At 41.6% G+C, this 22,794-nt stretch overlaps 1 protein-coding gene across 1 annotated transcript in view; it reads left to right on the forward strand.

Annotated features, from left to right (window-relative positions):
• PHACTR2 (phosphatase and actin regulator 2) overlaps positions 1-22,794 on the forward strand; it is a 293,165-nt gene that overhangs the window by 212,849 nt on the left and 57,522 nt on the right. The window contains exons 5-7 of the mRNA XM_086708411.1: positions 8,107-8,187; positions 13,183-13,341; positions 20,309-20,545. Of these exons, the coding sequence (XP_086564537.1) occupies positions 8,107-8,187; positions 13,183-13,341; positions 20,309-20,545 (477 nt within the window). The remainder of the gene's footprint in view (positions 1-8,106; positions 8,188-13,182; positions 13,342-20,308; positions 20,546-22,794) is intronic.

Consider the following 22,794-nt stretch of genomic DNA (forward strand, 5'->3'; position numbering starts at 1 on the left):
GCCTCTGATTAGTCTCCTAGGATTATTTGTACTTCCTGGCCCATCTGGGATCGGGGACTTGCTCATTGTTCTAGGCCTAAATCTTACCCCTGGGGAATAAAATCCAGGAGTCCCTGGGGTTGACTTCCCATGGCTGTTCCCAGCTCGCCCCCTCTGCACACAGCACTGATTTCAGCTGCTGTTGTTTCCACAAGACAAAGATCATCACATTTTCCTCCTCAACCTGGCCTTTGTCTGTCACCCCATCGCCTGAAATTGTAGAAGTATTACATACAGTGTTTAATGAAAAAGCATAATGCTGAACAGTTTGCAAAACAGCTTACCTTTGGTGTGAAAAGAGAATAATAAAAATGAATATTTGCATTTGCCTAAGAAAGTCTGGAAGGATACATGGGAAACTAATAAGCGTGGTTATTTACTTGTGGAGTACAGCTGGGGTTCGATTTGAATAGGCGGAGGGGAAGGTGAGAGTGAGAGTTTTTATTGTATCCTTTTATAATTCGAACTATGAGAATGTACTACCATCTAAAAAGTGCTCATTGAAAATTAACTTTAAAAAGTTTCTCTGCCTCATATCTTGAGGGAAATTTGGAAAGCATGATACCTGTCACGGGGAAGTTGAAATGTTTATAATTATCAACTCAGTTTGGAGAATGTAAGCAGTAGGCTTTTGGTTAGACACATTTGGATTCAACTGGATTCTGCGTATATGATTGGAAAATGTATTTAGCCTTTTTAAATCCCGATATCCTTATCTATTTGAGGGAACTAAGAAGAATTGCTTAGCCTGTCTTTCAGGAATACTGGGAAGCAGGATGAGAAAGTAAATATAAAAATGCCATTTAAGCAGCAAATAAATGGATGATTACTATAAGGTTTCTGGAGGAAGTTGTGGCACCGATTTCCAAAGAGGAGGAGGGACATAGATCTCACCATCTTCCTCTTTTTTAAGGTCTGGTCAACTTTCAAATTCTTGAACTTGAGGGGGATAAAGAAGGTCTATGTAGTTCTTCTTTCATATTTCTGCCTTGAAAATCTAGAGAATCTTTGTCTTCTGTTGGGAGAAAATTCACTTTTAAAAAAAGCATCTATGTAATACCTTTTTTTGGCTGTTCAAAAGTAAAAGCTCTTTATTGCTGATGAATAATAATAGACTTAAGCAAATGGGAAATTTATTGGTTCATGAAAGTGAAAAGACCAGGGGCATCAACCTTCAGGTATGGTTGGATCCAGGTGCTTAAAAACTAAGATTAAGAATCCATCTCCTTCTTTGAGCCTGTTCTTCAGTATTGGCTTTTTTGTTTTGTTCTAAGTTAGACTCTCCTTTTATGGAGGCAAAATGACTAGTAGGGGCTCTAGGCTCTTATGTGGCTAGTTTCAACAGATACAAAAGAAAGAGAAAGCCTTCTTTTCCTGTTCCAGAAATTCTCAGGCTGGATGTCATTGGTACAGTTGGGACACAGCCTCTCTTGTAACCAATCACCGATGCCAGGAAGATACTAGGCTCTGATTGGATAAGCCTGGCAGTCTTGGAGCCCAGGGTTGGGGTTAGCTTCACACAGATCACATGGACTGAGAGAGGAGGAAGGTGGTTCCTCAAAGCTATGTCTAAAATAAGTACAGGGGTGCCTGGGTGGCTCAGTCGGTTAAGAATCCAACTTCCGCTCGGGTCATGATCTCACGGTCCGTGGGTTTGAGCCCCGCCTCGGGCTCTGTGCTGACATGACAGCTCAGAGCCTGGAGCCTGCTTCGGATTCTGTGTCTCCCTCTCTCTCTGCCCCTTCCCCACTCGGGTTCTGTCTCTCTCTGTCTCTCAAAACTAAATAAACATTAAAAAAATTTTTTTAATAAGTAGAAAAGGGGGGCGCCTGGGTGGCGCAGTCGGTTAAGCGTCCGACTTCAGCCAGGTCACGATCTCGCGGTCCGTGAGTTCGAGCCCCGCGTCAGGCTCTGGGCTGACGGCTCAGAGCCTGGAGCCTGTTTCCGATTCTGTGTCTCCCTCTCTCTCTGCCCCTCCCCCGTTCATGCTCTGTCTCTCTCTGTCCCAAAAATAAATAAACGTTGAAAAAAAAATTAAAAAGAAAAATAAGTAGAAAAGGTTAGCAAAGGGTGCTAGACATGTCTTCCCTCCCTCCTCTCAAAACACAAATGCAGAAACTTAATGCAGTGTATTGGGGCATTATGAGGATGAAATGATAAACAAGACATCTCTCATAGGGCTTAGAGTCATGTCAATATGCATCCCTGTACACGTGTAGCAATGAAAAGTAGAGAAGTGCTAGAACACAGGTACTGGTAATAGCTAACATTTATTCAGTGCTTACTGGTCTGAGCACGTTAGCTTTTTAACTCATTTAGCCTCCAAAAGAGCCAGAAAAGGTAGCAGCTGTTTTCCCATTTTGTAGATGAGAAAGCTGAGGCACAGAGAAGTTACTCTGAAGTGTGTCAGGAACACAGTTGTTACTGAATCTCGCCAGCCAGGATGCTGAGATCCCTAGCAGGGGCCGCTGTGTGAAGAGATCTTAGAATGTTAGGAGGATTCCACCAGAGAGGGAGAGAGGGCAAAGGTCTGATTCGAGGAGAAAGAAACAACAAAGGAGTGGAGCTGAGGAGGTACAGAAAGTCTTTAAAATGGTGAGGAGCAAGGTTTGACTTTAGCATGGGGCTTGTGAAAAAGGGAGGTGAACAGAGGGAGGGGAAGAATGGTTCCCCGGGACCGGTGGTAAAGCCTGGCCGGGTTCAGATGAGTCGGGCTTGTTCTGTAGTCAGTAGGATTTTTAAGTAGAAGAAGGGTATGGATAAATAAGAAAATGGCCAGACCCCTGAGTATTTTTAGTGGGGGACGTTGGCTTTATTTCGCTGCCTTATGTTCTTGAGATGTTTTGGAAGGTTTTTGCAAATGTCCCGTTGGGTGGCATTTTCATGGTTGTTGCTTTAAATGACTTTGCTACGCTTTCGTGAAGGGTCTTTTAAAAAGGAGGCCGTTTTCTGACATTCTGTTTTCTGTAACTGCTATTGAGGAGAGGTAAAGCAAAGCCAGGCTCTTCTAGAACGCTTTCAACACGAGACAACCAGTTCTCTGTTTCTGTCACAGTTTTACAGTAAGGCCATTCAGCACTCAGCACCAAGAAGATAACACGGTACGCTTATTTAGTAGTCTAATTGCTCTTCTGTTTTGTTCCGTCATTAAACGGTGTTAGAATTGAGAATTAGGACTCTCTTTCCTCGCCAGAAGAAAACACAAGTGGCTTGTTGACTACAAGATTTACTCTCCCAGATACTTCCAGAGTAATATAAAATCCTGGCCGAGCGTCCACAGCAAGGAGCTGGTAGCATGTGCCCCGGCCTCCTCTCCTGAATGCAGGCTTCATGCCCAGAAGGACATCATAAATCATTTAAAATTTATGATGAGCCCGGTCGTGTGCTACATCCTGTTAGTTGGCTGCCGTCTGTCCTCCTCACACTACAGCCTTCCTTCTTCAGAGCACACAGAGACTTTTTCAGATGAGCCATAGGACAGACAGCTCAGGATTTTCCCTTTGGCGGGCCCAGCCAAGTAGCAGAGGGGCAGAAAACAGAAGACTCCTGTTCATAGAGTTTTGCCACAAGCCTCGTTTGCTTTCTCGTAGACTGGAGGGGGGGGAAGGGGCAGAAAACGAAACTGTTAGCATTATTAGCCTATTTTATTTTATTCATTTATGCAACAAATGCACATGTTTTCTGAGTTCCAACAACCTGCGAGGCACTGTTGGAGAAACAGCAGTAAACAAAACAAGAGCTTTGGTTGTCATCGAAACTCCATTTAAGGAGCGGGTCCCATTTCAGGAGGGGGTGACATACTGTGCAGGATAAGGTAGATAGAGGCGAGAAGACGAACAAGCTATTCCACGGCTGTGCGATGGAGGGATTTCTGATAAGGTGACATTTGAGCAAAGACTCGAAGGAAGTGGTGGAATGAGCCATGTGGGGGTCTGGGGAAATCCCATCCTGTAAGGACAGAGGCCACCGTGCAGGAGCTTGCTGCTTGCAGCAGGTGACAAGAAGCAGGGCTGGAGGGGCTGGAGCAGAGAGAGCCAGGAGGGAGAGGTGAGGAAAGGATCCCATGGGGGGGGGGGCAGCCTCTGGGGGGCATGGTGGAGACCATGCCAAGGAGTAGAGAGAGAATTCAAAGTGAGATGGATGGACAGCCATTGGATGTTTTTGGAAGATCAGTCCTCTTCAAATACTTGTAGCACCAGAGTATAAGCGTGAAGGCAGGAAAATGGGGCACAGTGCATCCCTCACTTAGCAGAGTGTGTGCTGTTGTAACCAGAATTGAACTGTCAGAACTTGAATTCACCCAATCCAGAGAGCAAAACAGAAGCCGTGGGTTTGCTTTGATCTTCATAAAAAAAAACCACACACGCTTTTTTAATTGGGATAAAAGTAAGTAACCATGAGCTGTTTACTCAACTGGTAACCATACTTTTCATGGAGAGACCTAGCTACTGCATCCAATGATCTGACCTCCCTGCTAAATCTCTTCCCCAGCAGTATTTGTGAGGCCCCCAACATTATTGCTATCGTTGCACAGATCAGTGTGAACTTCAGAGTCAAAGAACAGCTGGTTGGATACTATACTAGGCATCAGGTTCTAGGGGGCTTCAACAACCCACTTTGCTCTCAGTGAACACAAAGGTAACTCAGACTATTTTCCCATCACGGATGGCTTACTTTACTCTAGAGCTATGGGGAGCACGGGTTTGATGAACGTGTAAAATTACAGGGAGTGGGATTCTGACTCCTTATGAGGAATATCTTCCTAAGAACGAGGGTGACAGATGCCTGGAGAGGGCCATCCTGCCTCTGAATGTTTTCAGCAGGTGAGCACATCTCAAGAATGTTCCTGAAATGGCTCCTGCTTTGGGCGGCAGGTTGGACGGGAGTGACCTCTCAGACTCATTCCGATGCAGAACGCTTCCAAGCCTATGAAAAAGTGTCCAGTGAATGTGCTTTGCAAACATACAGACACTATATAAACATGAGGCAAATATTTTAAAAGATGAAGAGTGTGATACTTGTTCTTCTGGGAGAACAGTGGTTGGAACTTTGTGCCCCAGCAACATACTTTCCATGCTCAGTCGCCTGCAGTGTGTTCTCATTGGCCCCGTACACAGTTATCTGCACTACGTGTTAAAAATCCGCTCAGCCAAAGACCAAACAAATTGCCAAGACGTTTTCCTATCAGGGCCCGTTTATAAGAGGTAAAGCAAAGAACAAAGCTGTCGGTTTCAGTTCCTGGCAGGAAGCCAAGCTGCTTCAAAGCTCCAGAATTTGCAAGGAAGAAAGATGAGGGATTTTTAACTGAGATTAAATTAGAACTAAAGCAACAGAAAGCTTAAAACTTAAAACTGAAGCATCCTCAGGGATTCATAATGGAAAGGCAGAAACAAAAGATAGGTTTGGGCTCTCAGACGATCTTTCAGTACAAGAGTGAAAGCTTTTAAAGGCGCCCAAAGCAGTGATTACAGAATGGCTTTGATTAATGATACTGGATCACACAACATTTGAGCTGGATGAGTTGTCCATTAGCGATCACTGAATCGCGTCCCTCAGTTTACAGATAACAGATCAGAGGCACTGGAACCTGAAGAGACAGCTCACAGAACTCATTGTGGAAGTTCTGGGACTAGAATCCAGGACCCCTGACAACCACTTCATGTTTTAGATCACTCTGCAGAAACAGCAAACAATGAAAAGTTGTTTCCTAAGGTGAAGGGGCAGACAGCCACAAGGACTATGTTCTGAATCGACTGCATTTGGCCCCTCAGAATGTGGCTAATGGCACCTGCTCTTGCAATTGCCACCTGTGTCCTCAAGCTTGGAATCCTTGGGCCCACCTCCAGGCCTGGGGGCTGGGGCAAGCGGCAGGAGCCGTCCTGTGGTCCAAAGAGGTCGACCAGCAGCCCAGACCCCGGTGCGGCTGCCTAAACTTGGCATCTGTTCCCCATTCTATGGTCTTGTCCCACCTCAAGTCCTGTTGTCACTTCCCTGGACAAATTTAGCCCCATCCGTCTTCTGCCCCAATCTGTCTCGGGCCTGGGTCTCCTCAGAGCCCCAGTCAAGCATGAATGGGTTTGTACAATCCTTGGGGAACCACAGTGGTCAGGGTCCTTCTGAACCATCTGCACTGTCTTTGCAGTACCCCATGGTGTCATTGTGGGTGTTGTTTGGCTTCCTGTGCTGACAGGAGTTCTCATTGACAAAAGCCTGAACAAATCGAAGCTGTACTGAAATAACAGCACTCTTTTTAGATGAAAGAACTCCCATCAAAGAACAGCTCTGGCTGCCCACCCCCCCATCCTCCATTGAAATGACCAACATTTGCAGGAGCTGTTGTTACTTGCTTCTGGAAGAGGGTGGAGAGTGAGGGTGGGTGGTAATCTAAAGGAAGATGGGAAGTTGTGTGTGTGTGTCTCCATTGGAACCAATAAGATGTTCGTGATTATTTTTTTGACCATTTGTTCATTCACTCATTCATTCATTTTTTGTCTTGTTTGTTTATATTCTGATTCTACCCAAAACTATGTTTGACAAAACCAGGAACAAAGGGCACATATGCGGTAAATAAAATAAAAATGAATTCAGGTCTCTAAGAAGGAGGAAACAGATTTCGTTGGAGTTGTCATATGAAATCTGTGTTAAACATCAAATTTTACTCTGACCTTTGTCAGGATAAAGGTCAGGATAAAAGACGAATACCAGGATTAAAGAGGAATACACAATTAATGGTTATCAGAAAAGGTAAAAAATATTTCAATTTCTTCAAGAGAGACTAAGTGTTGGTATTCTGGGACTCATGCCATTACTAAACACTTACTGAGGACGTGCAGGTGCTTGGCCCAAAGCTCTTGGCCCAAGACACACCTCTCCCTTCCTTTCTCTGTCTTCAAAGTGTCCTTACTTCAGGCCACCTGGGGCACCCCCAGAAAACATGTGCTTAGTGTTAGTACGAGTTCTGTTTCTGGGTGTCAGAGTAGGGCTTGCAGTAATGGGGTTTAGTTTGGATCTTGAAATGATGTTGTTCATGTGGTTCCAGGATTTGCAAATTTTGAGGCCAGGAATAGGAATTTTAGGGGGAAACAGAATCCAGTCCTGCTGTGGCTACCCAGTCTCCACCAACGTACCTTTCCTTCTACCTAAATTGCCCTTTCTGTGGCCCCTTTTTGCTGTGTCAAGATGCTTTTTCTAACAGGGCATCTAGAGGGAAGAGACTTGTATAAGAACACACGTCAGAGAATGTCGGCTCAGAGGATTAGTAGGTGACGTGACTCCGTATTAATTTTACACACCTCTTTGGCCCCTCAAAGTGGGGAGTAGAGTCAGACCTGCAGGGTTCAGGAAACTAATATTATATACACATAAAGTGAATACTATTAAAGTCCCACCCTGAGCTTCTCCACTCTGAAGTTGTAACAGGAATTTAAATTCTTCCAGAAGGAAGAGGCAGTGTTGAGATCCCCATCCCTTTACATGCCTGTGAAAGCATGAATTCATTCCATCCTCTTAAGACTTGGGGTTTGTCAGGGGCTGTACTGGAACATGCTAGACCTTTTGAGTATAGCAAGGAAATGAGTCACAGAGATCTGATGTGTTGGACTTTTGTGATAGATGGCAGGAGGAAGAGTAGCCCTTTTTCACTGGGATTCAGATGAATTACCTGAATATTTACTGAGTGTTTGTTTGTTTGTTTGGTTTAAATGTAAGCATACATACCCTTTACATACATTGCATATTCACAGAAGCTGGTTTTAGAATGCCTAAAAAAAGGAATATTTCTAACTGTGTGCTCTTTAGTTGATAGGAAATCATGTGTCTGGATTCTTGGCCAAACATCGTCATTTGAAGGACCAGGCCCAGGGGCTGGGTTTCAGAGCATGGGCTGCAGTCCTTTGCCTTTGTCCTAATGATACTGACTCCAACCACATGTTTTCCGAGACGACTAGAAACACTGGGGTTTGAGCCTTCAAGTGAACAGAATAAATGTGTTTGATTCTACTTGCAATGTTTTTCATAATTATTTTAAGCAATGACTTGATTCTTACTTATGCTTATTCTCTTTAAAAGTATTAGAAAGGAAGATATCCACAAGACAAAGTAGAGAGGAGCTGATAAGAAGGGGCGTTCTTAAGGAGTTGCCTGATCAAGGTGAGGAAATTAATCATACATTTAAAGTAACTTGATCCCTCATTCTTTGGTCTTTCTTTCATTTTCTTTTGAAATTTAAGATGATCATGGTCTTTGGGAGATAAAGCAGTGAGTATGGCCCTCTGAGAATCTTGCTTTAATTCAGAATGCCTTTGTGGGCTGCAGAAGGTATTCTAGAAAAGAAATTCAATGACCTTCTTGGTGAGTCCTTCACCGTATGTCACTAACCCTAAAGCTCTCCAAAGGTGAACTGGCTGAAGATACAGATAAGATACAAATGCTTATATGACACCTCTTCTTTTCTTGAGCTTCAGTCTTTCTATGCAAGTTATCTCAATTGTTTGAGTACATGCAGAGTTTTAGCTTGGCTGGTGCCTTTGGGTTTCTTCAATCTACCAGTAAAAGAAAAAGGGAGAGAAAAGAAATGTCAATGTACCTCTTGTCCTTTATTCTCTATAATACATTCAAATGTTCAATCAGTAAGGCATGAATAGACAAATTAATCTGCTTTATGCATTCTCTCAAGTAATCTTCCTACCGTTGTGCTCTTTTCATTTCTTTGAATCTAATTGTCTTTCACCTTTTCACTAACAATTACTATTTCCAAGTATTTTTCCCCTGCCCCTAATCTTCCCCTGCCCCCTTTTATTACCCTCCCAAGAGGGAGTCTTGCTCAAAAAGACAAGGATTAGGTACAAACCAAGATAGACCCTCAGAAGAAGACACCGAGATTGATTATTTCTCCAAATAAGTAATGCCAAATAATTTTCATTGCTCCCACTACTATTAAAACTAAAGGGAATTTTTGTTGCAAAATTGTTGATTTACCTCATGCCTTCCCTTGCCCCACCCCCTGGATATTTACTGGGCTAAAGTTGTATTACTGTACTTTTATGAAACAAAGTACTATTAATTTGGAATTGAAATCATACTACTTCTCTTTTTCTGATAAATGTGCCTTGCAGAGAACATCTTTTGGAATTCACTATTTATAAACCCAAATGACACACTTTTTCCAACATCTGAATAATTCCTGAACAGGGCTAGGGAATGCTTTACTATTTTACTCCTGCTTCAAAGAATGTAGGGAAAAGTCTGGAATGAATAATACCATTTTTCTTGAGCCCTCACAGTTTTAGGCATTTGATTTCAATCTCTGACCTATTATACTTTTCTCATTCTGTTTTATGAATGAATTTTATGTCTTCTCTAGTTTTCCATTACTAGGAAGCTATTTATTTCCTGTCTGGGGCTTTAAAAAAAATGCACATCCCTAACTTATTGTCAGTTGAAGGTAGACTTGAAATGTTAAAATCTGTCTCCCCTCTAATCTCTTGGGAGGCAGGAGAAAAATTACAAATCCACTGAGCAATCAATCCCCTTTCTGGGGAGAGTAATACCCTTTCTGGGGTTGGCCAGTGTAATTGTTTGGTATCATTTATTTGGAAATTAAAAAAAAAAGGTTTTTTTAATCTTTATTTATTTTTGAAAGAGAGACAGAGACAGAGACAGAGTACAAGCAGGGGAGGGGCAGAGAGAGAGAGAGACACAGATTCCGAAGCAGGCTCCAGGCTCTGAGCTGTCAGCACAGAGCCTGATGCGGGGCTCAAACCCACAAACCATGAGATCGTGACCTGAGCTGAAGTCAGATGCTTAACCGACTATGCCACCCAGGCACCCCAATTTGGAAATTTTTTAAAGAAAGGAAAAATGGAAAAATTTATGATGAAACTGTTACCGAGTATGAAAGACAGATATAAAGACCCCCTTTTTTTTATCTGATTAAAAAATCATAGCTAGAAAAAAGTTTACTTTTTCTAAAAACAAGTGGCAATGGCCAGTTTAAAGAAATCCTTAGTGTTGATTGGTTTTTGCTCTGCCTAATCTGTTAAACTATGTACTTGATCGCTTATGATATCATATACTTATTTCCCAGAAATTGGACACTGGTTGACCTTTTTGTAACTTTTGTGAGCTGAACATTACAAGTTTTAAAACATAAAAGAAGAAAAACAATTTTTCACCTAACCATACTGTAATAGGTTTAATGTTTGGGAAGCCATAAGTTACTGAATTGTACTTTCTGCCTTTTTTGTGGCCCCTAAGTAGACCTATAGAAATGACCTAAACCTTGAAAGTTCCTGGTGATGCCTGTAGTAAACAGTCTTTTCCCCTTTTCAACCAAGGGCTGGAAAAAATAGTTTTCTGTCATTTTTCCAAAAACAATTATCTTGAGAGTTTCGGTCTGTTTTCAGCTCTAGCCAGAGACTGGAAGCTGCTGTGCTTGGTGACAGCCTCCTGTCTTCTACCAGTGAAGATTCATTCTTTGCCTTGATCTGCTTGACCTTGCCTCAGCTCTCTTGACACTTACTGTCAATTTTGCCCTTTATTCAGTGAGCCAGATAGGCTTTTAGAATCCCTCCAGCTCCCCTAGGTTTGACCCATCCCACCCCACCCCACCCCACACCCTCACTCTCAGCTATATTGTTATTATTATTATTCCTTTTAGATGATCTTTTTTACAGTAAGATCTAACTTCAGCTAAAAGTTCAACAATTGGCCTTCTCTCCTGAGAATTCCAAGTTCTAGTCCAAGTTCCTTCCTTATTTCTGGTTCTTTCCTTCCATCTTTCCCCGTAGCTTTAACACGAGGGCAAGGAGATGTTTCTGCCTGCCTTCCAGCCTCCTTTCTTTCTCTCCTGTGGTGTACTTTTTAACCTTCTGATGAGTCACTCACCTTTTGGTCTCACAGCCCTCTCCTTATCTCTGTTTCTCTGTGAACTATATCCCAGATACACTTGTTTGAGCAGAAGGAGGTAAAGCCCCCAGACATCTGTGTATCTCTTGGTTCACTTTAAGCTTACAGCCTTTTTTGAGTTGCCTTTTGCCTTTGCACACGAATGCTCTTATTGCTATAACGTCAGCGTCTTTCCCTGCTGTCCTTTGCGAGCACGTGTGTGTGTATTTTACTTACATACATAAACTGTATCAAGGACTTAACTTATTCTAACTCTACAATAATGTACAAAACTAGAAAACTTTTTCATTACACACGCCAGTTAGTTATTAATAACTTCATCTCTACTGTGTTTTATTCTTGAATTCTGTATTTATCACATATGTGTCTCCTTTTTCTACAGTTATTTTCATATGCGCTAGCTTTATTTCATACCTCAAAGTAAGTATCTTTCCACTTTGTTGACTTTATGTGATAATCCAATTTCTTATTGCACTTTGACTATTAATTTTCTCTCTAGCTTTTTTGTTCTAGATTTTAAAAAATCGGTTCTTTAACCTACTATAGAATTCTAGCTTAATAAGGGTTGAAACAGAATTAAATTTTCACTAACGTAACTTCAGCATATTTTTGTTATCAACTAAAGCCAGAGAACTCAAAGGTAAATTTATATTTGGGTTGCCTAAAAATTGAGGTTTTTTTATATAAAGAAGTGGTTTTCTACTTTGTTTGGAATTTTCCATTCTTGCATTAGTTTTTGGTTTTCCTGTGTCTAATACCTGGACATTACATTATGTCTCCCCTCCCTTGTTTTTAATAGTGAATTCCTTAGGATCTAATAATAAGAATGAAGAGTCTTTTGGTTTCATTTTGGTTTGACCTATACTCTTCGAAAAGTATTACCTTAATTTTATTGAAATAGTTAAGATTTATTTGCAATGGCATTACCTTCAATTATTGTCTATTTTACTTTTAGACAGGAATCAGATTATAGGTACTTGGAAGTTATATGGCTTAAGCAACAATTTCATTTTCATTTTGAGCATGACAGAATTCCATGATATGTATTTTTCTTATTAAAATGTCATGCCTGTTTTTGTGGAGAAGGCCAATGGATTTTATTGTTGAGCCAAAGCAGTTCAGTCATATTTAATGAAAATATGAGAGATGATCTCTGTTTTATTTGTAACGATTGCCAAAATAAGATTAATAAAAAACTGCATAAGAATAGCTTATGCATTCTTCAAATTTGCAAAGTCAAAACTTCAACTTTATTATTATTATTATTATTATTATTATTATTATTATTATTACTTTTACAATGGTAGCAAAGCCTCTTCAAATGTTCCATATATGACCTAAGGTTAATCTTTTCAAGTATCACTGAGTTAAGAGTTTATGCAAAATCTCATTCACTTTTGAAGCTTCTAAAAATTATGAAAGTTCAGGGATTAAAATTAGTTATTTCTGATTTAGATAACATATTGCAAATTTTATTTTCAGTTGTGATTTTTAAAAAGTTCCTCTGCAATTACTTTTTCTTTTAATTACATGTTTTTCCCCCTAATGTTTTCAAATTATTATTAGGTCACATTAAAGGCTTTTGGTCAGTTATATGTGACAATGATCTGAATACATTTTAATATTTCCATAAGTAAGAAAATGAAAATAAAATTAGCCTCACTACTAGCTTTTCCTGAATACAGAGTGGCAGTTATCTTTCTATGTAAAGTTAGCATATCATAGATGCAACAATCTGGAGACAGTGGCAGTTGGAAAATTTCATATTATCCCTCTTATCATTTGTATGTGTAACTACATTTCATGTTATTTGTGTACTTATATTCACCTTGTGTTTTTAGTGCTTGTTAAAATGTTTATTCCATTTTTCAGATTTCTCCTTTTACCGTTCAGTGTCTGAATGACAGAGACTCCTAAGTCCTGACTTCAACAAAACCAAACGCAAGAAGAGAAGGGCTGTGCTGCCCTGGGATATTTCATAATTAGGATAATAATTTCTACTGTCCTAAAAGGGCACGTGGATATCCCCACCATTACTGTTTTTCCCCCAAGACTAAGGATTTCCTAGCTCTTTTGTTTGAATGAAATGTTTAGTAAAACATGGTGAAACAATACAGGATGTATTTGGTTCCCAGGGCCTGATACATGAACCCAAACCCTATAGTCCTAATAACTGGAAAACTGGGTTTTAAGAAAACCATCAAGTTAGACATCTAGGTGTTTCTTTCCCCATTTTAGATGGAGATGTAACAGTTAACTTTGAAAATTCAAACGGGCACATGATACCCATCGGAGAGGAATCTACCCGAGAGGAAAATGTAGTAAAATCTGAAGAAGGTAATGGCTGTGTAGCTGAAAAAACACCACCTCTGGAGGAAAAGGCAGAAGATAAGAAAGGTAAAATCAAGAGAAACCCCCTATTCTTTTGTTTCAATACAGCTCAATATTGAGAATTAGGTCTTAGGCTCCAAACAGTGATTCTTAGGTTAGGACCAGTTAGAGAGAGAGCAGGTTTGCAAATACAAAGAAGAGAGAAATTATAACTAGTGAAGAGAAATAGGATGATTTTCTTAGGTAGATGCGTCCATTTTGTAAGCACATAATTATTTATTTTTTTATTTAATTAATTAACAATCAATTAAGCATTAATTAACAGTAATAATCAGTTAGAGAGAGAGCAGGTTTGCAAATACAAAGAAGAGAGAAATTATAACTAGTGAAGAGAAATAGGATGATTTTCTTAGGTAGATGCGTCCATTTTGTAAGCACATCATTTATTTTTTTATTTAATTAATTAACAATCAATTAAGCATTAATTAACAGTAATAATCAGAAGGGATATTCTCTTCAATCATTAGAGAGCTGAGAATTTTTTTTTAATGTTTATTTTTGAAAGAGACAGAGTATGAGTGGGGGAGGTGCAGAGAGAGAGGGAGACATAAAATCTGAAGTAGGATCCAGGCTCTGAGCTGTCAGTACAGAGCCCAATGTAGGGCTCAACCCCGCAAACCGTGAGATCATGATGTGAGCCAAAGTCAGATGCTTAACCAACTGAACCACCCAGGCGCCCCATATCTGGGAATGTTATCCTTTCCTTGGAAGCTTTTTTTTTTTTAAGTTTATTTATTTTGGGAGAGGGAGCACACAAGCAGAGCAGGGGCAGAGAGATGGGGAGAGAGAGAGAGAGAGAGAGAGAGAGAGAGAGAATCCCAAGCAGGGCCTCTCCACTGTTAGCACAGAGCTGACGTGGGGCTTGATTGCATGAACCATGAGATCATGACCTGAGCTGAAATCAAGAGTCGGATGCTTAACCAACCAAGCCATCCAGACGCCCCCTCAGAAACTTCATGTCAGTATTATGTTTATTTATTTATTTTTTTAGAAAAAATGGTATCAATCTGAATATCTTTTTTACTGTTAGAACTGACCCCTGTGAGCATGTCAGCATGGTAGAACATCAAAACCAAGATATTTCAGCATAGCACTGTCTCCATTTGTGGGAGCTTGGCTGGTGGCATCCAGATACTTAATGTTGTAGGTCCTAGTTGAGGTTCTAGACATGTCTGAGAGAGACCCAGGAATAGTTCCCAGAGATGCTAGGGACTGTGGTTACTGTATTAACCACAGAAACCTGCTTTATGATTTGTCTGTGCAATTAGAAATTTCAAAACATGCCAGGGGCAATTATGCTATTCTCTGAAGGCTTCTTTAAAGACCTTGGTTTCTAGAGTGAATATGCTATGGTCAGTTAAGATACCAGCAAAATACATGTCTATCAAGGACCCCTCAAGACATTCACAAGTTCCTGGTCACTGGTTCTAGATGATTCCATGCAGCATAGAAATGAATCCTTAGGAGACAGACTGTTTCCTGTTCTATAATGTCTGCCTATGAGTTGAATGGCAAAAACTTGTCAGACCTAGCTTAAGTTCTGTAGGCATTTTGAGAATTCTTAGAAACTGCTGAGAGCAAACTTCTCTTCCTCTGTTCTTGACCCAAATCCTTCAAAGACAAAAGAACAAAAACAAAGAAACAAAAGGGCATTTGACAGATATTGTAACTTAAAATTACTTTCTCTGAAAGTCCATAACCCCTTGTTTGCATTTAATTAGCCTGCAGAAGTTTTAGAAGCCCTATTAACAATCTGTTAGAAATTTATTGTTTTGCTTTATTCAATATTAAGCATAGTATTCGGGGGCTTTCCTTAGTCCTGCTCCATTGAAAGACTCTGGTTAAACTTATAAGTACTGACTATCAGAAATTAATATTTTTAATGATAATATCCCTGGAACATAAAGAGAAAACAGACCTACATAGATTTCAGGGGGATTAATTTGAAAGTATTCGTGCAAATAGTGATTTTTTTTTCAAGTCCAACTGTCCTGTCTCACCAAACTGTTGAATTTCAAATCCATCTGTGGTTTGTCCCTGATACAGTCTTTTCAACATTCAAGAATCACACCCTTAAAAAAAAGAAAAATCACACCCGTCATTATGGAACAGTCCATCATTAGTGCTTGTCTGGTCCGTGTGGCATGTCAGTCATTGGGCTGGCCTAACTTCAAAGGAAGTGTTTCCCTTATCAACCTAATAAAGTGTTGCTGACAGTTTTATGTTCATTAAGCCAGCAGGCCCTGATGTTCTAAAAAGATGGCAGACCTCATAGTCATAGGTCCACGGATGTTTGAGAGTGTTTTTGCTTTCTTATTCTTTACTTAGAATTAGTACATTCAGTTCCTTTCGGTCAAATAAGGTCCAAGATAGCGTCTTGCTTAGCTAGTCTGTACTGAAAGAGATAGAAATAAATGCTGGACATGCTGCCATATCACTAATAAGGCAGCAAAGCCTCCCTCTCACAGTATGGATGGTGCACCTGCCAGAGCCACACTGAAAGTGGGGGGAAGCATTTGGTGTGGAAGCTGCTTCCTGAGAGCAAAAAAGAACATCACTCATAACTCACGTTACATAGTATTACGTTAAATAGAAAATACCTCATACACCAAGATCACCATTTATTTCTCTGGAAAGATAGCATTTAATTCCAAACAACAAGCCAAGATTCCCTTTTCCTTCTGTTCCTTTCATGGTCTCACTGTCATGCAAATCCACGATCCCATGTCCTTAATTCACCCTTTGGCTGTTCTTAATTCCTTTTTTGGGGGGTAAAATGCTCCCTTTGCTTTCACATGAAACGAATTTACCCAAGAGTGTTATTTGACCCATCGATTAGTTATATTTGCAAAACCATATCGTGTGCCTTTACAGTCCCAAATGCTTGTATCCCTTTTTTAAGATAATGTGTCCGTACTCTAATAGTTGAAACATGAAGATCAAAGATAACAAAATAAATGGCAAGTGCCCTTTCCATTACACCATGTGTGGGTTCTGCCCAGGACACTTGGGTGTTCCTGGGTCTCTGATCCTCACCGGAATCTCGAGTTAGTACTTGGGCCTCTGATGCCCAATACTGCTGACTTTTCCCTTAAAACCTTCAGGGCTTTGGGGCGCCTGGGTGGCGCAGTCGGTTAAGCATCCGACTTCAGCCAGGTCACGATCTCACGGTCTGTGAGTTCGAGCCCCGCGTCAGGCTCTGGGCTGATGGCTCAGAGCCTGGAGCCTGTTTCCGATTCTGTGCCTCCCTCTCTCTCTGCCCCTCCCCCGTTCATACTCTGTCTCTCTGTCCCAAAAATAAATAAACGTTGAAAAAAAAAAAATTTAAAAAAAAAAAAAAAACCTTCAGGGCTTTTAGTCTCCCATTATTCTTTCTCAGTAAGTGCCTTGAAATATATAAGAAAAACTGATCTGTATTGTGTTAAAGATACATTGGTGTTAAATGTAAGAAATCTGAAAATTATGTGGTACTATGTCCATTGAGGTATTAGCACTTTCAGTGAAGTAACAAGTGATTGACATGCATCTGTTTCACAAACAAGAATGAAGGTCTACCATAGGTAAGACTTTGCTGGGACCAGAAAAAGAATGGTGAGTCAGAATTGCCCTTTGACTTCAAGCAGATTGTGGCCTCCGGGAGACCAGCATCAAAACACCTGAGTACAGGGAGCCAAAGAGTTTGCGGTGAGAACCACGTTTGCTTCTTAGAAGCAGACATTTCCAAACTGAGGCCTGAAGGAGACAAGGAGGTAGTCATGTGAAGGAGAGGAATAGGAACAAAGGTGACTTCTAGGTAAGGTGAGGGCCACATGCTGTTCTCAGGTTCGCTCTAAGTGCCGACCTGAACGTTCCATGGGGTGGAAGGAGCCACGCTTGGAATTATAGTAAATAGCTCTCCTCCAGACCATATTGTTTTGAAGCATAGTATCTGTATCAACCCAGAGTGACTAGGCACCCCATCCTTACCCTCCTCTTGGAAAAGTAATACTCATATACACCATCAGTTTATATCATGCCTTCAGATCACATGGTAATAATCAAAAATACAATAGCTTCCTTCATACCGCCCAGATACAAGTAGAGAGTTTGTTCTCTACTAAGGTGTTGTTGATAACTATCGGCCAGTCACGTTCGTTGAATAGACCTCGTGTTTAAAGCATTGTGTTTAATGGGATATGACATTTTAAAAGTTTTATTTATTTATTTTTTAAATTTTTTTTAACTTTTATTTATTTTTGAGACAGAGAGAGACAGAGCATGAACGGGGGAGGGGCAGAGAGAGAGAGGGAGACACAGAATCTGAAGCAGGCTCCAGGCTCTGAGCTGTCAGCCCAGGGCCCGACGTGGGGCTCGAACTCACGGACGGCGAGATCGTGACCTGAGCTGAAGTCGGATGCTTAACCCACTGAGCCACCCAGGCGCCCCTAAAAAGTTTTTTTTAATGTTTATTTATTTTTGAAAGAGAGAGACAGAGAGCGAGTGAGGGAGGGGCAGGGAGAGGGAGACACAGCATCTGAAGCAGGCTCCAGGCTCTGAGCTGTCAGCACAGAGCCCGATGCAGGACTTGAACTCACGAACCGCGAGATCGTGACCTGAGCTGAAGTCAGATGCTTAACCGATTGAGCCGTCCAGGCGTCCCAAGGGATATGACATTTTAGACAAAAGGAATTTTCAGTTCAGTCAGAAGAGCATACAGTTTGCATACAGACATACACCCCACTTAGGGTTCTCCACAGACTAGACATAAATATTGGTCCTCTGGCAAACACGTACAGAGCATTGGCAGAGTCCACAGAGGACAGAGGTGTGGATGGTGCTTGTCCACGAACACGAAGAGCTCACACTCAGCGGGTTCACTTTCAGCCTAGGTGGGATTGTCACTCCCAGCTGTCACAGAGTGACCATCTCCTCCCTCCCAAACCCAGAAACCGCATTCTTTGGGGCACAGCTTTAGAATTTGAAACCTTAGGCAGAAAGAAGTCAGATCTCCGGCGATAGGCCCGTGCAGACAGGCGAAGAGCTGTGAAGGTTTATAGCGTGAGAGAGAATGGAGATGCCCGGTGCTGGAGATGAGTTCATGGGCTCTCACCATGGAGAGGACTTGATCTCTGTGCGTTATGCAGCTGTCTAATCTTACAAAGAATAATCTCAAGAAGTATGTAAAGAGTAGGCCGTTGCCCCACATCACAAGTCAACATAGATTTATATGTTTTATGTTAAAATGAAGTGATTTGCGTGTACCATCAACTTGTATTGTTCTTGCCTCTGACTTTTGTGACTAAGTGGCCTTCTGCTTCAGACCAGGTAGGTTAGGAGAGTCACTGTTGTACATACAACACAAAGACACACATACAAAGTAGCCTCTAATAAATACTGAGTAAGTAGCTCAGACCATAAATATAAGAAAAGTTCAGTGGCAGGAGGGGACTGTGGTAGGTTTCATGGCTGGGAGAAGATAAAATAAAAGCTTTATTGATTAACTGCTATAACTCAAATCATTCTTTTTCTTTAATTTTTTAAAAAATAATTCATGTATTTTTGAGAGAGAGAGTGCAAGCGGGGAGGGGCAGAGAGAGAGGGAGACAAAGGATCCGAAGTAGGCTCCACACTGACAGCAGCGAGCCCAGTGCGGGGCTCGAACTCACGAACTGTGAGATCATGACCTGAGCTGAAGTCAGACGCTCAACCGGCTGAGCCACCCAGGTGCTTTTTAATCATTCTTATGGCAGTTATATATGTGGATGGATGGGATGTAGTTCAAAAAATGGGGGGAATTCTCAGTTTTTACTCATGAGAATGAGAAATGAAACAAAAGAGATCATAATAAAATAGGATGCATTCTAATATCAAAGCCCTTTCTTGGTCATTCAATAATGGGGGGCTATATCCAGTAAAGGCTTGGTCTTGTCTTAACACTGTCTTACTTTTTTTTTTTTAATTGTGTTCCATTTTTAAAGAAACGCTGCTTAGCTCTTTGGACCAGAACTGTATTTTAATTCATTTTAATTTCAGTCAGCCACTATTAGAAACAATGCAGATGTGAGTACATGAATGAACACCCAGCATCTCCACTTTTGATAATGAGAGACTCAGACCGTTTCTCCTCCAGTTAGGCAAAATCTTGTGAGAAGCTTCTGTTCTTAGGTATGAATTTTTGTTTAATGGATTCCAACCTTTGTCTTTTCAAAATTGTTACCTGTATTTACATGTCAAAACAAATTTGATATTTGGGGGGATTCTGTGCCCTCTGTACCTGTAGTTGTGACACTGTTTGAAAAGGTCAGAGGAAGTTACTGAGAAACGGGAATTGTGTTCCTGGGAGAGCTTGAGAGTATTTTAATAGTAGAAAGTGGTGTATTCTTCAGTGCGTTGTGCTTCCCGGAAAGGATTCTACAGTGTCTCCCTTAGCTTAGAAAATTACTGATGTTTGACCACAATGAGACAGAGCTCATAATCCTTTCTGGTTGAGGGCATGAGTTCTCCTGAGAGAAGGTCTCTCCTCAGAGGGTATGAAGGTCGTGGAGTCCAGTCATTGCCTCGCTGTCAGCCCCCTGGCGTCACATGCAGTGGGCTAACCAGCCACACCCAGGTGCCCTTCCGTTTTGTTAAGTTTAAATTGAGCCCTCCTGCCCGTATCCTCACCCGGCAGCCTCCGGTGTCACGGCAGGTGTCAGCCCCTGGCAGTGGACATTGGCGCTCCTCCTCAGCACAGCTTCATCAGAGTAACTTGGGCAACCTGTTTTATCACAGGAATGGTATATGTACGCAGACAGTGCGCCCCAGTTTGGCTTTCGGCCTTGGTACCTTTGGTCCTTCTTCCCCCCAGCTGTGCCCCCCCTGGTGTAGAACCCACACTGGTTCCCAAGGGCCAAGCAGCCGCGTGTTTGTATCGCTGTCGCCATATGTCTTGCTCCTTCCGTTTATATGGTGTCTGTCTGTATCAGTGTGCTTCTGTTCACTTTCTCATTTATAGAGAACACTGAAAACCACCCTGAAACACCGGCTCCTGCTCCACCTCCTCCAGCTCTTCCTAGGCCTAAACCCAAACCTAAACCCAAAAAAACACCGGGGCCTCCAAAAGGGGCTGCTGCTGGGGTAAGCCCCAAGGGTGACGAAGTGCCTCCTATTAAAAAAATTACCAAGGCTCCTGGTAAGCAGGCCCCCGTCCCTCCACCCAAGCCAGCAAGCCGAAACACGACCCGAGAGGCTGGTGAGTATGCCCCCTGGGGGCTCGAGTCTAGGGTGTTTGGCTCTGGGTGGGGCTGATTGCTTCTAGAAATGATGGACTTTTCGGTGTCTGGTGTCTTAGAATGTGACACCGGTGGATTTAGTTTTGACATACACAGTACACAGGAGGTTCCTTTGTTGCCGTCTCTACCAAAGGAAAGTCAACCAGTTGATTAGTTGACCTCATTACTTTTTGGGTGAAGAGACCTCTTTCATCCTAATGATCCACTGTCTGTGTAAGAACCAGTGCAAGGATTCAGGGCGTCATATGCCTGATGAATGGCCATGAGCTGATAGCATATTATGTACACATCGCCTGGCCTTCTGCCTATTTCAGTTTATGGGTGGCCTTTTGGCTTGAGTTTTCCTTCCAGATTATCTTAAGTTGCACAGAAGAATACGACACTTACATCTTTGACGTTTCTGCTGGCTCTTAGTATCTTAAGTCTTTCCGCACACACAGTCATTTCTCTACTGACAAATGCCGAAGGATCCTATCAGGTCAGCCCCACGCCACCACCCTCTATGGTGCAGTCACAGCCATTTCAATGGAGTTGAGAGCCACCGGCTCAGTGTCCACCCTCCACGCTATTTTCCAGACTTCAGTGTATTGTAAGCAACAGCATCCTAGAAGTCCATTTACAAGTCACTAGAGCACACTGCCAGAGGTGGTGTGGGGGACCTACGGTAACTGCTTGTAATGTGTGTCCCACTTTCCGGTCAAATCAGAGACGCTTAATGCAAAGTGGCGCTCCCAGTTTTCCCATGAAGTAGAATAAAGAAGCTTCCAGGTCCACCAGCTTTAAAAAGGACAGTCATCAAAGTATACACGCTAAATGGGTTTTCCCATTAACACATGCAAAAAATTCTCCTCTGGTAGCAAACCGTATTTTCCTTAAAATCAGCAGCAGCTTTCTTGCCATTGGCTACCAGAATATGCCTTCATATTGATCTTTTTCCCTCCATCGTTTATACCCATGATGCTCAAATGCAGAGAAGGGCTTAGGTGACAGTATAACGGAACTCCAAATACAAATAGGTATTTCTCTACCTGTGCTCCTCTCTTCAGCCTTCGACCTTGAGTGTCTGAGTGTTTGCTAAAAAGCTCTGAAATGGTATGTCTCAGAACATTGTGCTCACAGTGTCTATGGGCCATTTCCTCATGCACCAGCTGCCCTTCCCAGGTCAGCGTCCATTCTTGTTGGTATGTCTGTGTTTCCCAGACTGCCTTGCAAACCCTGCAAGCAGTGCTTGAAATGAGGCAGGCAGTGATCCACTTCTTAAAGAAAAGCCCAAATCACCCCATGCTTGGGAATTGCACAGACTTTCCCATTTCTTGTGCCCCATGTGGTAGCAGCTCACGACTGACTCAACTTAGACACTCTCTTACTTCTCTCAGAAGAAAGCTGGTGACTAATGCCAGGGCAGGGGACAGCTTGCATGAGAGATTTTGACTTATTTCCAGATATTTTACTCGAAGGCTTATTTATAGATTCTTGATCTTCTAGGAGAATACTACAGTCATATTATTATCCATTGTTTTAAAAGAGGTTCCACTGGCCCATAGTGTGAATAACAGCGTTGCTCTTCTCTCAGGCCATCACAGAGAAACAGAAGTTGCATTGAACTATACCAACAAGCCAGTTGTGCAAGGATACTTTCATCAACTGCTGATTAAACTCCTTCAGAATCCAGCTGATACTCCATTTGTAACCCTTTAGAGTTTTCTACATGGCACCTTTGTTTTACTTGAATAATGTTGTTGGCCTTCCAGAAAAGTAACTCCAAATACTACTCTTGATTTGTAGTCAGATGAGTTAAGTTCTTGTAAAAGCTATCAATTAAGATTCTTCTTCAATTCGTAAGTTAGTATAGACCTCCAGATAACCAGATACTGGCTTAGCACATTCACCTGCTTGGTGAGTGAAATAAGGTCATACCTCTGGTATTTTTTTCTTTCTCATTGTTACATACGGTGTAAACACAAAAGTATTTAACGGAGGAGAGATAGCTTTACTTTTTTAAGTCATGGTCTTAATTCAGGGTAACTTCTGTAACACGGTTGATTTCAGCAAAGTCTTGTCATTTTAGAAGATACATAAAGAAGTATCTTGAAAAGTGTGACTTGAAGTTCTACTCCAGGCATTGCAAAACCTGTCTTTTCCTTTAAGTGCAGCTAAAGTTACCTTGGCTGTTACAAAAGAAAGAAGTTTCTGTAAAAAAAAAAATATA

The sequence above is a fragment of the Puma concolor genome, chromosome B2, assembly GCF_028749965.1.
Source record: "Puma concolor isolate L17-30 chromosome B2, mPumCon1.1.hap2, whole genome shotgun sequence".
In the NCBI taxonomy this organism is placed as follows: Eukaryota; Metazoa; Chordata; class Mammalia; order Carnivora; family Felidae; genus Puma; species Puma concolor.